The following is a 15923-nucleotide window of genomic DNA, read 5'->3' as shown; positions in this document are numbered from 1 at the left end:
TACTGTACAGCTCCTCAAAGTGGCTGGCAGCAGGTTTCACTTCTCCTGAAACTCTGCAACCATTGCCTTTCTCCTCTATCAGTAAATGGAGCCCATTCGCTATGGGAAAAGTGCACTTGGGGATACCACATCAGTAAAAGCAAGCCCTGCCCTCCACCCACGATACTAGACAGCCTGGTTTCTGCTGATACAGATCCAGCAAGCTCTCCCTCTCCCTCCCTGGCTTGTTGATAGCTAAATTAGAACTGCACCTAAGATGTGACCCAGCTTGCTTGCTTTCCAAAGAAGCCAGCTTTCCACCCCAAATCTTCCAAAAACAAGAAAATGCTTTGAAGAATTAAGCCTGCCATAAAAATAGCTGAACTATAAAAACACACTAAAGCCTAGAGAATAAGTAATTCTCAAGTTCCTGTGGATGCCCAAAGCTAAGCACTGCATAACATCCCTACAACTTTTTCTCCACATATTAGTGGAGGAAAAAATACACAATAAGAAAAGGGGAAATCGTATTTCGTTCCCAATTCTGAAATCATCCTGCTCTATACTGAAAATATTTCTCTAATGTTCACTCCTTATGGTTCTCAGTATGATGCTTTTTGGGATTTTTGATTGCATTTCAACATCAGTTTAAATTCAATCCAAATTTTTTTTTTTTTAAAGGAACTAGCACAAATTCAGAAATAGGTTCTTCTTAATCGCACCCTTCCACACTGCACTGCGTAATATCATGCTAAGGAGGTCTGGCTCAGTTGGTAGAGCTGCCACCTTGTATGCCTGAAGATCTGAGGCTGCCAGTTCAAAACAACCGGAAGTACCCGAGAACTGACCACACGCTGATATACTGATGAGCTGACCCTCGGTGGAAGAGAGGAGTTGCCGTCAAGTGGAGCGTGGGAGGCGAAGGGCCAGAGAGAGGCCAGACTGGGAAGGAATCCAGCTGGAACAAGGAGTTCTATGAAAGACTAGAACTATTCAATTGTAAAAATCTGTACGGGATTTTAGAACAGGCTGCCTATGTAAACCGCCTTGGATTAAAGTCTGAGGAGAAATCTGATGACCAAAGAAAGGCGGTATATAAATACCTGTTTAAATATAAATAAATAAGTTGGAAGTAAAGGAAATAATATTGGGTACAGTGGAGAATACAGAACTGCCTCCTTCTGAATCAGACCACTGGTCCTAACTAGCCAGTACAGCCAACACTGACTGGCAGAGACGCTCCAGAGTTTCAGGCAAGAGACTTTCTCTGCCCTATGTGGAGATGCCGGTGATCGAACCTGGAACCTTTCGCACACAAGGCAAGCACTCTCGGGCCCCCTTTCAAAAAGAAACTTTGTGCGCTCACCCCTTGGAAATTCCAACATATGGACTGTGCTGGATATTTTACTACAACACTCTGGGGTTATATGGTGATTTTTCAGCATTCAGAAGCATCCATACATTACGGAATCTTACAGTATCTATGTAAATTAAACTATATAAACGCAACTAAAGCAATATCAACCCTATATTAATTACATCTATGTCCCACCTTTCCACCAAAGAAATTCAGGGCAGCACATAAGGCCTCTCCCCTTTGTCAGCCCTGTGAAATAGATTAAAGACAAGACACAGCAACTGGTCCCAAATCTCCAGCTAGCATTGTAACTAAGTGGGAACTGAATGGACCCTAGTCCAAGTTCAACACTCAGAGTGAGTGATTAAGCAAAACCTAATAAGTCTATGCCTACCGTACAATTTGGATTTCAAAGCTTTGAGCACTGCACTGAAATTCATAAGGTGTTGGCAAAAAAATCAGCATAGGTTTATAGTAAGCAGGACTGCCACTGAGCTTGTGAATTGCAAATATGTTGAATTAGCCAGCCTGAGACTCCCTCAAAGTTAGTTTTTCTCTCTCCCCAAAGAGGTGATCAGACACCTGCTGGATTCTGAAGAGGTTTGGAAGGGACTCAAACTCTATGTACACTTACGATTCAACAAGTAACCACCTTTAAGCAAACTCTGCATTTTAAGGACCACTGCAGCAGAACAAAATTTTAATCAATGATTAGACAAACTTTATAAAACCAGAACTGGATCATGACGAAAGGGTGGGAGAAGAAAGGGAGGAAAAAAAAAGACCCTTAACAGAGATCCTAAATCTGTAGGTTCCTTTACCCACAATTTTCTGCCACAGTTTTCCCTTAACTAGTTATTACATACACACGGCAACCCAAACACACTTTGTGGGTTTTGAATGGATCCTTTCTGCAAGGTCAGATTATTCCAATAACCTCACAGTTTCCATATTTTAAAAACACTCAGCCCTGACTCGTGCCCAGACATGTAACACAACCATAAATTCTAAACACCTAGACCTTCCATTAATTGGTCTAATCCCCCTTTAAAGTCACCTAAACCAGTGGCTATTACAACATCTTCCAGTTAGGACGTCCAAGGGTTCAAAACCGACAAATGAAAATCCTTATTTTTGTGCCTTTCACATACAATAATCTACCACCTTAGATGTAAGTAATCTAAAAAGGAAGTGTGTGTGTGTGTGTGTGTGTGTGTGTGTGTGCGCGCGCGCGCGCGCGTGCGTGCATGCGTGCGTGCGTGCGTGCGTGCGTGAGTGAGTGAGTGAGAGTTACTTAAAATGATCTGCAAAGTTAACAACACAACAAAAATAGTACAATTTTCACCTGTACTGTTTTGCAATTTTCACAGGCTGTTTTGCAAGACAATATAAGAACATAAGAACAGCCCCACTGGATCAGGCCATAGGCCCATCTAGTCCAGCTCCCCAGGGAGCACACCAGATAACAAAATAACAACAGTCATCAGACAAGAGCCAATTCACCCAAAAGTGAAAAGCCACTTGACGCTGGCAAACAGGTGCTAACAGAAAAACATTAGGACACTTGGGCGTATCAAGCAACTCGGTTAAAGGGTATGGGGGAAAACACAGACAAACACACAGAAGATCCTTTGTTTTCTACAATCAGAAGCAAAGAGGCCAAACCAGACATGCCTCTTAAAAAAATGAGGGTCTAGAACAGTGTTTGTCAACCAACAGTATGGGTATCAGCACATCTGATCTCCCAAACAGAAGTAACTGGCAAAGATGCTAGTTTCTTCTGGTGGTACTTTGAATAGGCGGACCTTGTGAAGTGGTATGGCAGAGGACAAACGCTGAACAGTACTGGTCTAGAATTACTCAGCCAACACTTTCCGCAAGAAGTTCCACAAGTCCAATGCGTGGAATAGTGTCACTGTAAAGCACACCACAGTGCAAAAGCAACAATCCATTATTAACAGACTGTTTTGGAAATCACAAAATCATAGGAGACATATTGGTCCATCTGATGAAGGATTTAAACGCTCACCGTTTGACACATTTGGTTGGCTCTAAATAAAGCTTTGCCCTACTTTGGATTGTATTTTTGGGGTGGTTTTGCCTCTGGTCTATCCAGCAGGAGAGGCAGCAGCAAAGTAGAAGCCTGACCAAACCTTCCGCTCCAGGCATGTCACAGACCCCCACTGCTTGAAACACTTGTGGCACCAATACAAACACAAATGGCTTCACTTTCCAGGAAGGGTGACTGTAAAGATTTCTGCGGTAAAGCACTTTGTGTTGTCAGAAGCACTATTCAAATGCACAGGGTGCAATCTTATGTGTGCTTACTTGGGAGAAAACCCCTCCACTGAACTCTGTGGAGATTAGGCACGTGCCCTGAGGAGCTTACAAAAAACATCTGAACACAGACACTATGGAAACAAGTAGAAGAGAGAAGTGGTACCACAGTAAATGGGGAGAAATGTATGGTTACTTCAGGTATGCAGGCTTAGAAGCAGTAAGGTAAAGGAACTAAAGGGTCAGGCCAAGGCTTCACAGGAAAAGCGAGCTTTGAGGAGGTGTCTGAAGAGAGAGAGAGAGGTGGCATTCCAGAGGTTTCTGGGAGGCAGATCCAAACAAATGGGACATAGCTATTTGAGGGACCGGAAGATCTCTGGGCAGCTGAGGGTGATGGAGCTAGAGGAGAGAAAGACACAAGCAGGAGTGCAGGTTTTGAACAAGCATGTATAGGATGGGGCTACATGTTATTGTTAGGGTGTTCGATCACACATACATTCAGAACCACTCAGGTGGACATGCATTTGGAGCTTGATAGAAAGCACATTTGGACAGCTATGAGAAAGGACAAGAATAGTTGTGCTCATAAAATGCATTGAACAAAACAGCTTAGCATAAAATAGAAAGTGTATTCTGACTACCCTTTGCATAATGAGAACGGTATGGAAACTGTTCAGGTAGATTCAATATTTTCACAACTGTTATCAGAACATGTCACCTATGCATCTCAAACAACCGTATTTTATCCTTGCTAACTGTTAAAGTGGTGGCTCTCTTATAAATAGCAAAAGGGGAAGAACCAAATGTCCCTATTCATCTCTGCATAGAGATGCATAAGGTCTCTCCTGCTGGCCTTGCCTTTGGGTTTCCTTTTGAAATGGTGAGTCTATTCAGGACAGGTAAGCATCTTCTCAATCCTTTTGTTATGCAAGTTTTTTTGTGTGTGAACTGTTTATATTGCTGAAAAGCAGTCTATTCCTAATACTTCCCTGTTTACCTCTGCCCCTCTATTTTCTCCATTGTATCAATACCTAGGTTGTAAACCCTTAGATAAGGGATATAATTTTACTCTTTGTTAAGCATTGTGTACACCAGGTTGTTGTTGGCATCCTTCAGTCTCAGAAGACTATGGTATCGCGCTCTGAATGGTGGTTCTGGAACAGAGTGTCCTCTCCAGTGCGCGAAGCCTGGGTAAAGTAGGTATGGAGGATAGGCTGTTACCCATGCAGCAAATCCCCCCTCTCCACGTCGCTGAAATGGTCCAACGGAAAGGCAGAGGCCAATACGGTTGGTTCCAGCGGCGTCGCAGGAGTTGCCAGAACGTGACTGTGTTCAGCCATGAACTGCCTCGGGGACTCTGGCTCCGGATTTTGCTTCGAGGTTGACTCCTGAAGCCTTTTCCATAACTGGATGTAGCCACAAGGCAGAGGAGGTTTGGGATCAGAGTTTTCCTTCTCTCAGATGAGCTGCCTTCCCAGGCTGATGAGTCCCATCTACCCTGTGGCTGTTTAGTCACCTCTTACAAGTACAGCCATACAGAGAGCCTATTCTTATCCCCAGCCCCCAGGGGTATGTATATGTGTACACCAATGGTGCTATATTAATAATAACTGCCCTACACACTGTGTTTACGACACAGAGAATCCAGGAGCCGTTTAAACATTTGCATAAAATCTATTTTTAAATTGTTGAATTATAGAGCAGTCACACATATGCATCGTACCATGTCTACTCATATTTACTTCTTATCAGTAATCTGTGGCATCCTAAAGATCAGAATGAGCTTTTGCAGGCAAAACCTGCTTCTTCAGATATATAAAGTGGCCAGTGAAGACATGACTGACTAAAGTAAGGTGAATGCAATAACATGTTTTATGATGTGCCCTGCCACCCACAGTCACTGGTGCCAACAGATTGCAGAATTAGAAGTCCCTGCAGGAAATCAATACTAAATGATAGAGAAAAATTTCTCCCTCCCTGATTGCTAAGAATGTCCACACTGAATTGCAGGCTCATTGAATCTTTAAGGCCTGTCCAGAGGAAGGGAATATTATACCTTGCAGGTGAGTTCACAAACACAAACCAATGCAATATGCAAGCCCACAGATCCCAAGGCAATGAGAAGTGGGTTTGCTGAGCCAACCAGAAGAAATTGTTATTCCAGACCAACTACACAACTGCCTCCTACCCAAAAATATTCCCAAAAGAAATCCATCCAATTTTTTCTTGAAATTTTCAGACTATCCTAGGAAGAAGTCAACAGAAAATTATCAACACCCTCAAGTTACAATTCCCAGGATCCCTTGGGAGAAGCCATTACAGTTATAGTGGTATAAAACTAATATCGAGCAGGTAGCATAGATACATATGCAGGAGAGAAAAATAAGAAAAACAAACCACCTTTTAAAGGGGTTGTTTAAAAGGCATGACTTCTTAAAAAACCCTTTTCTTCTTTAGGGAAAGATATCTTGGGCACCTTGGAGCAGCAGAAATACTTAATAAGTCACAGGAGCTCAATGACATTTAAACATTGCTATATACATTCTAATATCCATCCACTGGTTATATCAACCTCTAGCCTTCCATATACACAACCACAGAGTAATATTTTTCTTCCCTTGTTGCAAATATTTGCAGAGTGCGCTATCAGTTTCATTTGTAATCAACCAACTGGGTTGGTCAAGTATGTTCCTATACATCAATGCTACAGGAAGACTTCTCATTAAAAACATTTCTTATAACTGCCACTAGCAGTATATTAATATTCTAACGTGTATATTTAGTAGCTTTTGTCCAGCCACAATTTAAAGGAAAAGAGATTCCTTGTTGAATGTCAGAAAAAAATTAAAGTATTTTAGTAACATAAAAGCAGCCATACTGAAGACTTAAGATAATTGAATGGTACTAAAGACTTAAGATTTTTGAATGGTACTAAAATGAGTTGGGAGGACTTAAGACCGTAAGTCTTAAGTTCTTCAGACTCATCTTAATACCACTCAAAAGATGAAAAATGGAGAAAATAAGCTTCTTACCCATTAGAAGAAATTACAGACCTTGCCACAATTCTGAGCTTTGCTTCCACAACTGTTTTTCTTTACATTGTTCTAATTGTGTTGGCTCTACTGTTTCTATTTAGCCTTTGTTAGAATTTAAGAGTTGTGGTACTATTAAAGTATAAAAGCACTTGAAGAAACTGGTTTAACATAAATATGAAAAAACATTAAGAAGGAAGACACAGCAGGAGCGGAACAAGCAATTATAACCAAGCAGACCAAATTCTAAAATAAGATTTTCTACTTCTACAATCAGCATCTTGGAATCATTTGTCTGTGTTCCCACAACTCACAGCACAATCCTATGCACGGTCATTCATTATTATGTAAGAGCTAACTCCCAGGTAAGTACAACACATAGGATTGCAATGTCAGTGACATATACGTACTGATAAACATAAGCAGCGCATCCTTATAAACATCCCAAAAGCATACCCCAAAGGATAACAAGGCAAAGTGTTGGCCACAGTTTCCTCCATGTTACCTTCCAATATCATTACAGTTTGCGGTGAAGGGAAACCACATAACAAGTAAAATGTACTCATTGGTGTCTATCAACAGAGCTGGGAACCATTTGCAAAACTCAAACAAAAATCCACTGTGATATCTGCAAACCGATTTCACACAAGTACTCCTTTGCAGTGTTCTCTGGTAATAACATTCTATGTCATTCATCTGCAAAATTATGTGCTCTCTCACACACACGCACAGAGACACACGGAAAACAATCCATCTGTCTTTGAAAAATGTTTCCAACACACTCACGCAGGCAGTGTAGTCTTACAGCAGAGTGCCAGAAATGCGAATACTGTTAATTATACAAATCCAAACTAAAGGAGAAAAAAAAACAGGGCTTTCAGAACCAGAAGGTTCTTAAAAGGTAAAGGTCTTAAAAAGTAAAGAATCAGGGCAGAGAGAACTCCCAACAGTGTACACAGAGGCATGCACAACAGTACTTTCTATGATCCCTTCGCTGCCCTCAAATCTCCTATGCATGTTCACCTAGAAGTAAATCCCACAGAGTTCAGTGAGACTTATTCTCAGGTAAGTGTGTACAAGACTGCAGCCTAGATGAGTCAGAGCTACTACAGACTGCAAAAAGCGATTTACATTTGCTCAATTGCAGCTGCCCAGAAGACCAGCACATACCACATGCTGGGACAGAAACCATCATAATCCATAACAACACTAAAGGATATGACTGTATATCATACTTTGGCATCAAAACCAAAAGACCTCTATATATCCCCCACATCTTTTGTCCAGCAAAATAAGTTTGCACCAATGAGCTAAGTATTCACACGGTCTATATAACAACATTCGGAAACATTCATTCCACAAACTTTCACAATGTGACCAAATGAACAAGAGCTGGGCTCTCTTCCTATAAAACAAGCTCCTTCTCCTGCCCCACTTCCCCTTTCTATAAACTAGGATTATTACTCACTCATTGTATTTAGAATCCACAAAGCTTTTCATCGTGGGGTTCCAGCAGCGCAAGCAAAACATAATCGCTCAATAAATAATGCATTTATTTACATTCTACAATTAATAACCTCAATAGTTCCAAAGAGTAAAGTAAAAATCACTGCTTGTATCAGCATATTCCTACTGTTACTGGATTGTAAAGTGGAGAGAGTATTTTTTTTTCTCCTTCCTTATGCAGCAAAGGAAAAAAAAACCACTCTCTCCTTCGTTCTTATCTTTTAAAGCTACAACCAATCAGGAAGCAACTCTCATCTGCAAACACAGAACTCAGGCCTGGTAGATGCTGAACCATTGGTCTAGGCCGAAACCCCATGTATGTGCCCTCAAATAACCCTCCCCAGTTCCTCCACAATAGACTGCTCAGGAAAAAAAGATCTTACTGAAAACAAACTGCGGATTCTCCATCCCACAAGTGAGGAGAGCAGTCTTTGCTTTCCTTTTTCCCTTGGATGCATAGGAATAGCAGAGAAGAGGCTTCCCAGCTCTTTCCTGGGTTGAAACAAGCTCCCCCCCCCACCCTTGCCATGCCAAAGTTTGAAAGCCCACCTCACTCACCAGATCCTCAAAGCTCCTTCGGTGCTCTTTGCCCTGCCAATCCAGGCGCCTCGGGATCAACTGAGGAGGGGGAGAAACAGAGGGCTGGGAATTAAAGAGTGCGTGGAGGGGATGGAATGACTATTTCACATCCATCTTCCCAAAGGCCCCCACCGATCCTTACTTATATATACATGGGGACTATACACACACATACCCAATGCTACCCGGACTCTCCAGATGGGTTCTAGACTTACAAAACTATAAAGGACACCGCAGAAAACTGGGTTATCTGTTTAACAAGGCTTTGGTCGTGTATGAGACACAGTACCAAAAAATGTATGGAGTATCCTGAAATAAGGAACAGTTTTCACAACACACAGGGTTGTCTTGCTACCTCCATGGAGATTCATTTTCAAGCTCCTTAAGCAAAACCCAAGCAGTTCCTCAATCCATGCCCTGAGCCGACCTCATTCCTTAACCAAGACAGGCTATGTGAGGAGGGGGTGTGCAGGAAAGCCCCCCCCCCAAATCAAGATAGCTATGTTGGTCCATGTTGGGGTAACCCACAGAGCAACAGCAATATAATACCTAAAAGATATGAAATTATCCTTTAGGTATTTAGGATATTAGAAACATCTCAAAGGAATGAACAGGTTTTTGAATTCAGCTGAACACTTCTTCAGATGGGATATTAAGCAAAAGAAAAAAAACATCAAGGGGGGAGAAAGAAAGAGACCCTTTTCTAGGGATCAACAGCTCTCGTATATCAAGTGCAAGAGATATTAGCCTCTCCCAGAAAGGTCTGGAGAGGGACCATGAGGATAGGAAGGGGGGGGGGGGAGTAAAGGAAAAAAAAAAAGACACCAGCAGTACAACCCTTAGCACATTACTCAGATCTCACTGAAAATGGGTCTTACTTCTGAGTAGACACACATAGGATTGTGCTCTTTTTGTGCTTAGCATGTCAGTTTAATACATGCAGGACTGCAGGAGTCTACTCAGAAGAGAGCCAGCATGGTGTAGTGGTTGTGCTGGATTTTACCAGGAAGATGCTCAGCCATCAAGCTTTATGGGGTGCTCTTGGGGTTCCCCACTTTCTCTCAACGTAGCCTATCTCACAGTTACTGTGAAGATGAATAAAAGAAGACAAATAGACCACCCCTGAGCTCCTCAGTGAAAGAGTAGTATATAAATGTGAAAAGTATATTGTTATTAAGCCCCACTGGGCTCAAGGGTACAAAGGAACTATAGCTCAGAGCACCCGTCCTGCATGCTGAAGGGTCCAGATTCAATTTCGGGGGGGGGGATCTTTGCAGAGCAAATGCCAACCAGTGCTGCCAACACTGAGCTAGACAGACCAAGGGTCTGACTCAGGATAAAGCTGCTTCTGCCACCGCCTCTCCCCCCCCCCAAGCAAACCCCATCAAGCTTCCTATGAAGCCTGTTGAGGATTGTAGCCTCCTCCTGCACCTGCCTACCCAGAAGCTAGCCCCACTGGCACAAACCCCTACTCAAACCTGTTTAGGGTACTGCAGTCTGACATGGAGAGCATCCCAGTCCTAGGCTGAGATGCCAGCCCCTGGTGGCATGCCTGCCTAGCCAGCGGTGGTTAGGTATTCCAGATGCACCTTTTACGACGTCAGTCCTGTTTAGGGGGCAGGGGACGCAGAGGCACCCACAACTCATCCTACACCTGCCTGCCCAAGAAGTCAGCCCCACTGATGCAACCTCCTATACCCACAGGGATTGCAGCCTGACCTGTGGGGTACCCCAGTCCTGGGCTGGGATGCCAGCCCCTGATGGCATGCCTACCTAGCCAGTGGTGGTTAGGTATTCCAGAGGCCCCTTTTAGGATGGCAGCCTTAAGGGGGTGGGGGAAAGAGGCACCTACTACTGAGGAGAGAAGAAACCATGTGGAGGGATTAACCCCCTCCCCATCTGAATAACTTCCCCCCCACACAGACACCCTAAACCCCATGCTGAGCATGTTTTACCTGGTGCTCTTCCAGCTCCTCCACCAGCACCTGAGAAAAGGAGGGGATTGAAAGCGGGTATGAAAGGGGTCCCCCACCCCCTTGTTCCCCATAACCCCTCAACCTCTTGTGCCCCCTACCCCTTGTGCCCCTATCCCTAAGAACCCCACCCCTCTAGTGCCCCCTACCAACCCCCTACTCCCCTGTGACCCCCACCAGCTGCCCACCCCCTTGTGCCGCCTACCAACCCCCTACTCCCCCTGTGCCCCCACCCCCTTGTGCCCCCACTAGCCCTCTTGTGCCCCCACCAGCCCCCCACCCCCTTGTGCCCCCCACCAACCCCCTACTCCCCTTGTGCCCGCACCACCCCCTTGTGCCCCCACTAGCCCCCTTGCGCCCCCTACTCCCCTTGTGCCCGCAGCAGCCCCTCACCCCTTTGTGCCCCCACTAGCCCCCTTGTGCCCCTACTAACCCCCCAACCCCTTGTGCCCCCACCAGCCGCCCACCGCCTTGTGCCCCCCACCAACCCCCTACTCCCCTTGTGCCCCACCAACCCCCCGCCCCCCTGTGCCCCCCCACAGCCCCCGGGGCTCGCGCTGACCTGGGCGGCCCTCCTGCAGGGCCCGGACTGGAGGAAGCGGGCGATCAGGTAGTAGAGCTCTGCGGGAGGAGAGGGAGAGAAGGCGGGTGAGCGGCGCCCCGCGGCCCGCGCCCCCCGCGCCCGCCCCGGCCACACTCACCGGCCTCCAGCTGGCCCGGGGCGGCCGCCATCCTGCCCGGCCGGGGGGCGCTACCGCGGCCCGGGGCGGCCCCGGCGGCGGGGGGCTGCTGGCGGCGCCGCCTCCGCTCCTGCGCTCCGCCCGGCCCGCGCCTCCATGGGCGCCGCTGCGCCGGCGGGGGGGCGAGCCTGCGGGGGGCGGCGGGCGGGAGAGACGGGCGGGCGGGCGCCGCGGCGGGGAAGCGGCTCGGCCAGGACGGGCCTCCGGCCGCGCGGGGGCGGCGCAGCGAGCGAGCGGGCGGGCTGCCTCGGGGAGCGGCGGCCGCGGAAGGAAGGGGCGGGCCTGGGCGGGGGGCCGCCTCCGCCCCCCGCAGCGGGGTCGCCTCAGGCCGGCTCTGGGGCGGGGCGCGTGAGCCCCACAGGTCAGGTACGTGCAGGACGCACGCCTGGAGCCTCTCTCTCTCACACACACACCACAACAGACACACAACAACACACACACAGGGCCCCCCTCTTACTCTCACTATCTCACACACAACACAACAGACACACAACAACACACACACAGGGCCCCCCTCTTACTCTCACTATCTCACACACAACACAACAGACACACAACAACAACAACAACAGTATTTATATACCGCTTTTCAACAAAAAGTTCACAAAGCGGTTTAAAGAGAAAATTCACAAAGCGGTTTACACACACAGGGCCCCCCTCTTACTCTCACTATCTCACACACAACACACACACAGGGCCTCTCACACACATAGCCCCCCCCCACTCACAACAACGCACACACAGGGCCTCTGACGCACACAACAACACACACAGAGCCCCCCTCTTACTCTCAATCTCTCACACACAACAACACACACAGGGCCCCCCTCTTACTCTCACTCTCTCACACACAACAACACACATACAGGGCCTCTCACACACATAACAACACACACAGAGCCCTCCCTCTCACTCACAACAAGGTACACACAGGGCCTCTCACACACACACACACAGAGCCCCCCTCTTACTCTCAATCTCAATCTCTCACACACAACACCACCACAATACCACAGACACACAACAACACACACACAGGGCCTCTCTCACACACAGAGCCCCCCTCTTACTCTCTCTCACACACAACAACACACATACAGGGCCTCACACACACCACAACACACACACACAGAGCCCCTCTCTCTCACACACACACAACAACTACACAACACACACACACAGAGCCCCTCTCTCTCACACACACTCAACAACTACACAACACGCAGGGCCTCTCACACACAGGGCCTCTCAAGACAACCTCCACATGCTGTATGATGTGTATATACTGTGTGTGTGAAGAGAGAGATACTATATATTGTATTTGTACAGTGTACACTGGTGTGTATAGAAGTCATGGCACTCATATATAGTATGTGTGTACAGATATACTGTGCTTACAGAGAGAGAGAGAGAGTTGTGGCACACATATATAGTATGTGTATACACACACACACACAGTACATATACACAGTGTGTGTGTATGTATATATATGTATACATAAAACATTTTTATTCAAGTTAAGGACAATCACAGCGATAACTGGAGACGAGGTAAGAAGACACAAATAAGAATCACAGTATCACTGGTATTGCCCCAACCAGAGGCCTGGGATCATCGCAGGTATCAAGTAGTTCCAATAAGCGCAGCTCTTTGCAGCTCAGCAAGTGTAATTGCTGGTGCGTTCAGTTGTTGCAAATAGCTGTCAAAATTTGCAGAGGTGGTTCCAGCGTGTGTATGTGCATGAACACTATAAACGCACACACAATATAGCAGGCAAGCATGAGTCTGGGGACCCTATTATCGATCTTGCCCCCACTCCCAGGGCCCTATTCACCTGTCCTCATCCCCACTGCCACCCACTCCCCGCCCTCCCCAGAATGCCCTCCAAGCTCTGTCCACTGTAGCCAAATACTCCTATTGGAGAGCAGAAAAAGTGACTGAAGCCTGGCACTAGTGAAAGCTATTTTAGCACAACCCAGGCAGGACTGGGCCACAATCACCTGGTACGTGAAGGGGTACATCAGGTGTGTCCTCCTTCAGCTAGTGGTGCTCTGGTGTGGTGGTCTTCAACCCTTTTCGTACCCGAAAGTTGCTGCGATCCCACAAGTTGCTTCACAACCCCATTGGGATCCCAACCCCAAGATTGAAGAATACTGCCATAGATCTAGAGCAGGGGTCTCCAAACTTTTTGGCCAGAGGGCCGCATCAAATATCTGGTGTGGTGTGGAGGGCAGGAAAAAAAATTAAATATAAAATTTAAATAAATAAATTAGAGATGGAACTTAGATGAGTGAATAAATGAATGAATGGGCTCGTTCACTCAGTCTCTCTGGCCCTTGAACACCCTCCAGACACAACCAGAGCACAGTTCTGGTCATGTTCAGTTGAGTGGGCCGGAGGCTTTCAGGGGGCAAGAGGATGGCTGTGGGCTGGAAAGAGGCTTGCTGCGGGCCACATCTGGCCCCCGGGCCGGGGTTTGGAGACCCCTGATCTAGAGTGTGTATACACAGCACGCACACACAGGGCCTCTCAAGACAATATCCACACACTATAGTGTTAAGTTGATTATACTATAATTAGAGCTGTGGGGTGTTTTTTTTGTTAAAAACACACAAAAACACAAAGCACCGCTATTTGGTGTTTAAGATATTTTCCAAAAATGTTTATAGATTACTTTTCCAGTTAGAAATAATACTGTAGCTGCATCTGCTGATGCTATACCCCCCCTACGTAATGTTTAAAATTAATAAAAATGAGAACTTGGAATTAAAACACATCACTGCTTACTGCCTTTTTCATTTTTTTTCTTCAAATCACAGAATCTATGAAAAAAATAAAACCATTTTCAGACACCCCAACTATAATTCACATATATACAGTACTATGATTCTGTAATTCACATATATACAGTATATCTTGAACACAGAAGCAATTGCTTGTGTATGGTGCACAAAGAGTGCGCGTATAGTATACTTTATTGTCATTGTACAAAGTACAACGAAATTTCAATGCAAGACATGGACATAAAACATTTATGCAACAATATCTTTCTCAAAATAACTTATTCTGCATGTGTAGAATCAACCACCTTGCTGCGTGAACAGAGTCATACCCAGGCACTGTGGCTCCCAGGACAGCGACGTCATGACATCATGTGTCATCATGACATCACTTCCTGGTTCTCCAGCCTCTTCCTCAGCTGCTGCTGTGAGTGGCCAGGTGGCAAGCGCTCCAGTCTTCTGGAGTTGGGAAGCATTTGGAGCACTTGGGCTCTCACTGTGGCGCCACTGAAAGTATGCGTGTGCCCCAGCAACTTCTTGAGTCAGGACGTGGTTGGAGTGCACCGTGTAGGCATCCACCTCCAAGTGGCACCCAGGGCGCAAGCCCTGTTTTGCCACACCCTAAATACACTCTTGTGTGTGAAACTGGGGCTGGCGTATAGAAGACAAATGCATTTAACAAGCCAACCCTACAAATAATATGGATGTAAGGCAAGTCTTTAAACCTGAATATTCAAGAGGTGAATGAGACTCCTCCACCCAATTAGAAAGTCCTTGCATGCCTTTAATATGGAGCTTGTCTTAGGTAAAATGGGCAGTTTCTGAATTGTAAACTGAACGTCCACATGAAAAGCTAGCCTTGGTTGTTAGCCCAACTAGACCAATGGGCTGGGAGAGCATGTGCACCTTGCTTGCTTTTGTTCATACTTGTCCATCGATCAAGTTGCCTCATCTGATCATGGCAAAGAGAAGATTCAGGGGGCTGAATCAGGATTTCCCACCTTTAAGCAGCTGATCAGTAGAATAGGATCTCCACACACCCACAATCTTTTGAATGGAGACTGCTGGGTTGAGAAGGGATGCATTTTGTTCCCAAACTGGAAATGGTACCCATCCATTTGTTGTCACACTCCTCCTGACACTGAAAACAACATTCCTGCCAGCACAGAAGATCACCCGATAGATGTGCCATGGACACCGGTATAACACCTGCCTCCAGCCTCCACCTGCCTCCAGTAGCTCAGACGTCACTTGGATGCCAGTGCAACTTCTTTGCCTCTTTGCCGCAGACTGTTGGCTAAGTGACTCTTCAAACTGGGAAAGGCCATGCTGCACAGCCTGCCTCCAAGCGGGCCGCTCAGAGGCCAGGGTTTCCCACCTGTTGAGGTCCACTCCTAAGGCCTTCAGATCCCTCTTGCAGATGTCCTTGTATCGCAGCTGTGGTCTACCTGTAGGGCGCTTTCCTTGCACGAGTTCTCCATAGAGGAGATCCTTTGGGATCCGGCCATCATCCATTCTCACAACATGACCGAGCCAACACAGGCATCTCTGTTTCAGCAGTGCATACATGCTAGGGATTCCAGCTCGTTCCAGGACTGTGTTGTTTGGAACTTTGTCCTGCCAGGTGATGCCGAGGATGCATCGGAGGCAGCGCATGTGGAAGGCGTTCAGTTTCCTCTCCTGTTGTGAGCGAAGAGTC

At 46.4% G+C, this 15923-nt stretch overlaps 1 protein-coding gene across 2 annotated transcripts in view; it reads right to left on the bottom strand.

The window, feature by feature from the left end:
- Positions 1-11437, bottom strand: part of BRWD3 (bromodomain and WD repeat domain containing 3) — a 69009-nt gene extending 57572 nt beyond the window's left edge. The window contains exons 1-4 of one of the 2 annotated variants that reach the window (XM_066639863.1): positions 11405-11437; positions 11266-11324; positions 10686-10715; positions 8701-8769 (exon numbers count right to left, since the gene is read on the bottom strand). In XM_066639863.1, coding sequence (XP_066495960.1) covers positions 8701-8769; positions 10686-10715; positions 11266-11324; positions 11405-11435 — 189 coding nt within the window. In that variant the 5' untranslated portion in view covers positions 11436-11437. The remainder of the gene's footprint in view (positions 1-8700; positions 8770-10685; positions 10716-11265; positions 11325-11404) is intronic. The other variant, XM_066639864.1, reaches the window with a different exon arrangement.
- Between the last annotated feature and the right edge of the window lie 4486 nt (positions 11438-15923).

Source organism: Tiliqua scincoides, chromosome 12 (assembly GCF_035046505.1).
Source record: "Tiliqua scincoides isolate rTilSci1 chromosome 12, rTilSci1.hap2, whole genome shotgun sequence".
Classification (NCBI taxonomy): domain Eukaryota; kingdom Metazoa; phylum Chordata; class Lepidosauria; order Squamata; family Scincidae; genus Tiliqua; species Tiliqua scincoides.
The sequence above is the reverse complement of the archived record's forward strand: the minus strand, read 5'-3'. Positions and strand labels throughout refer to the sequence as shown.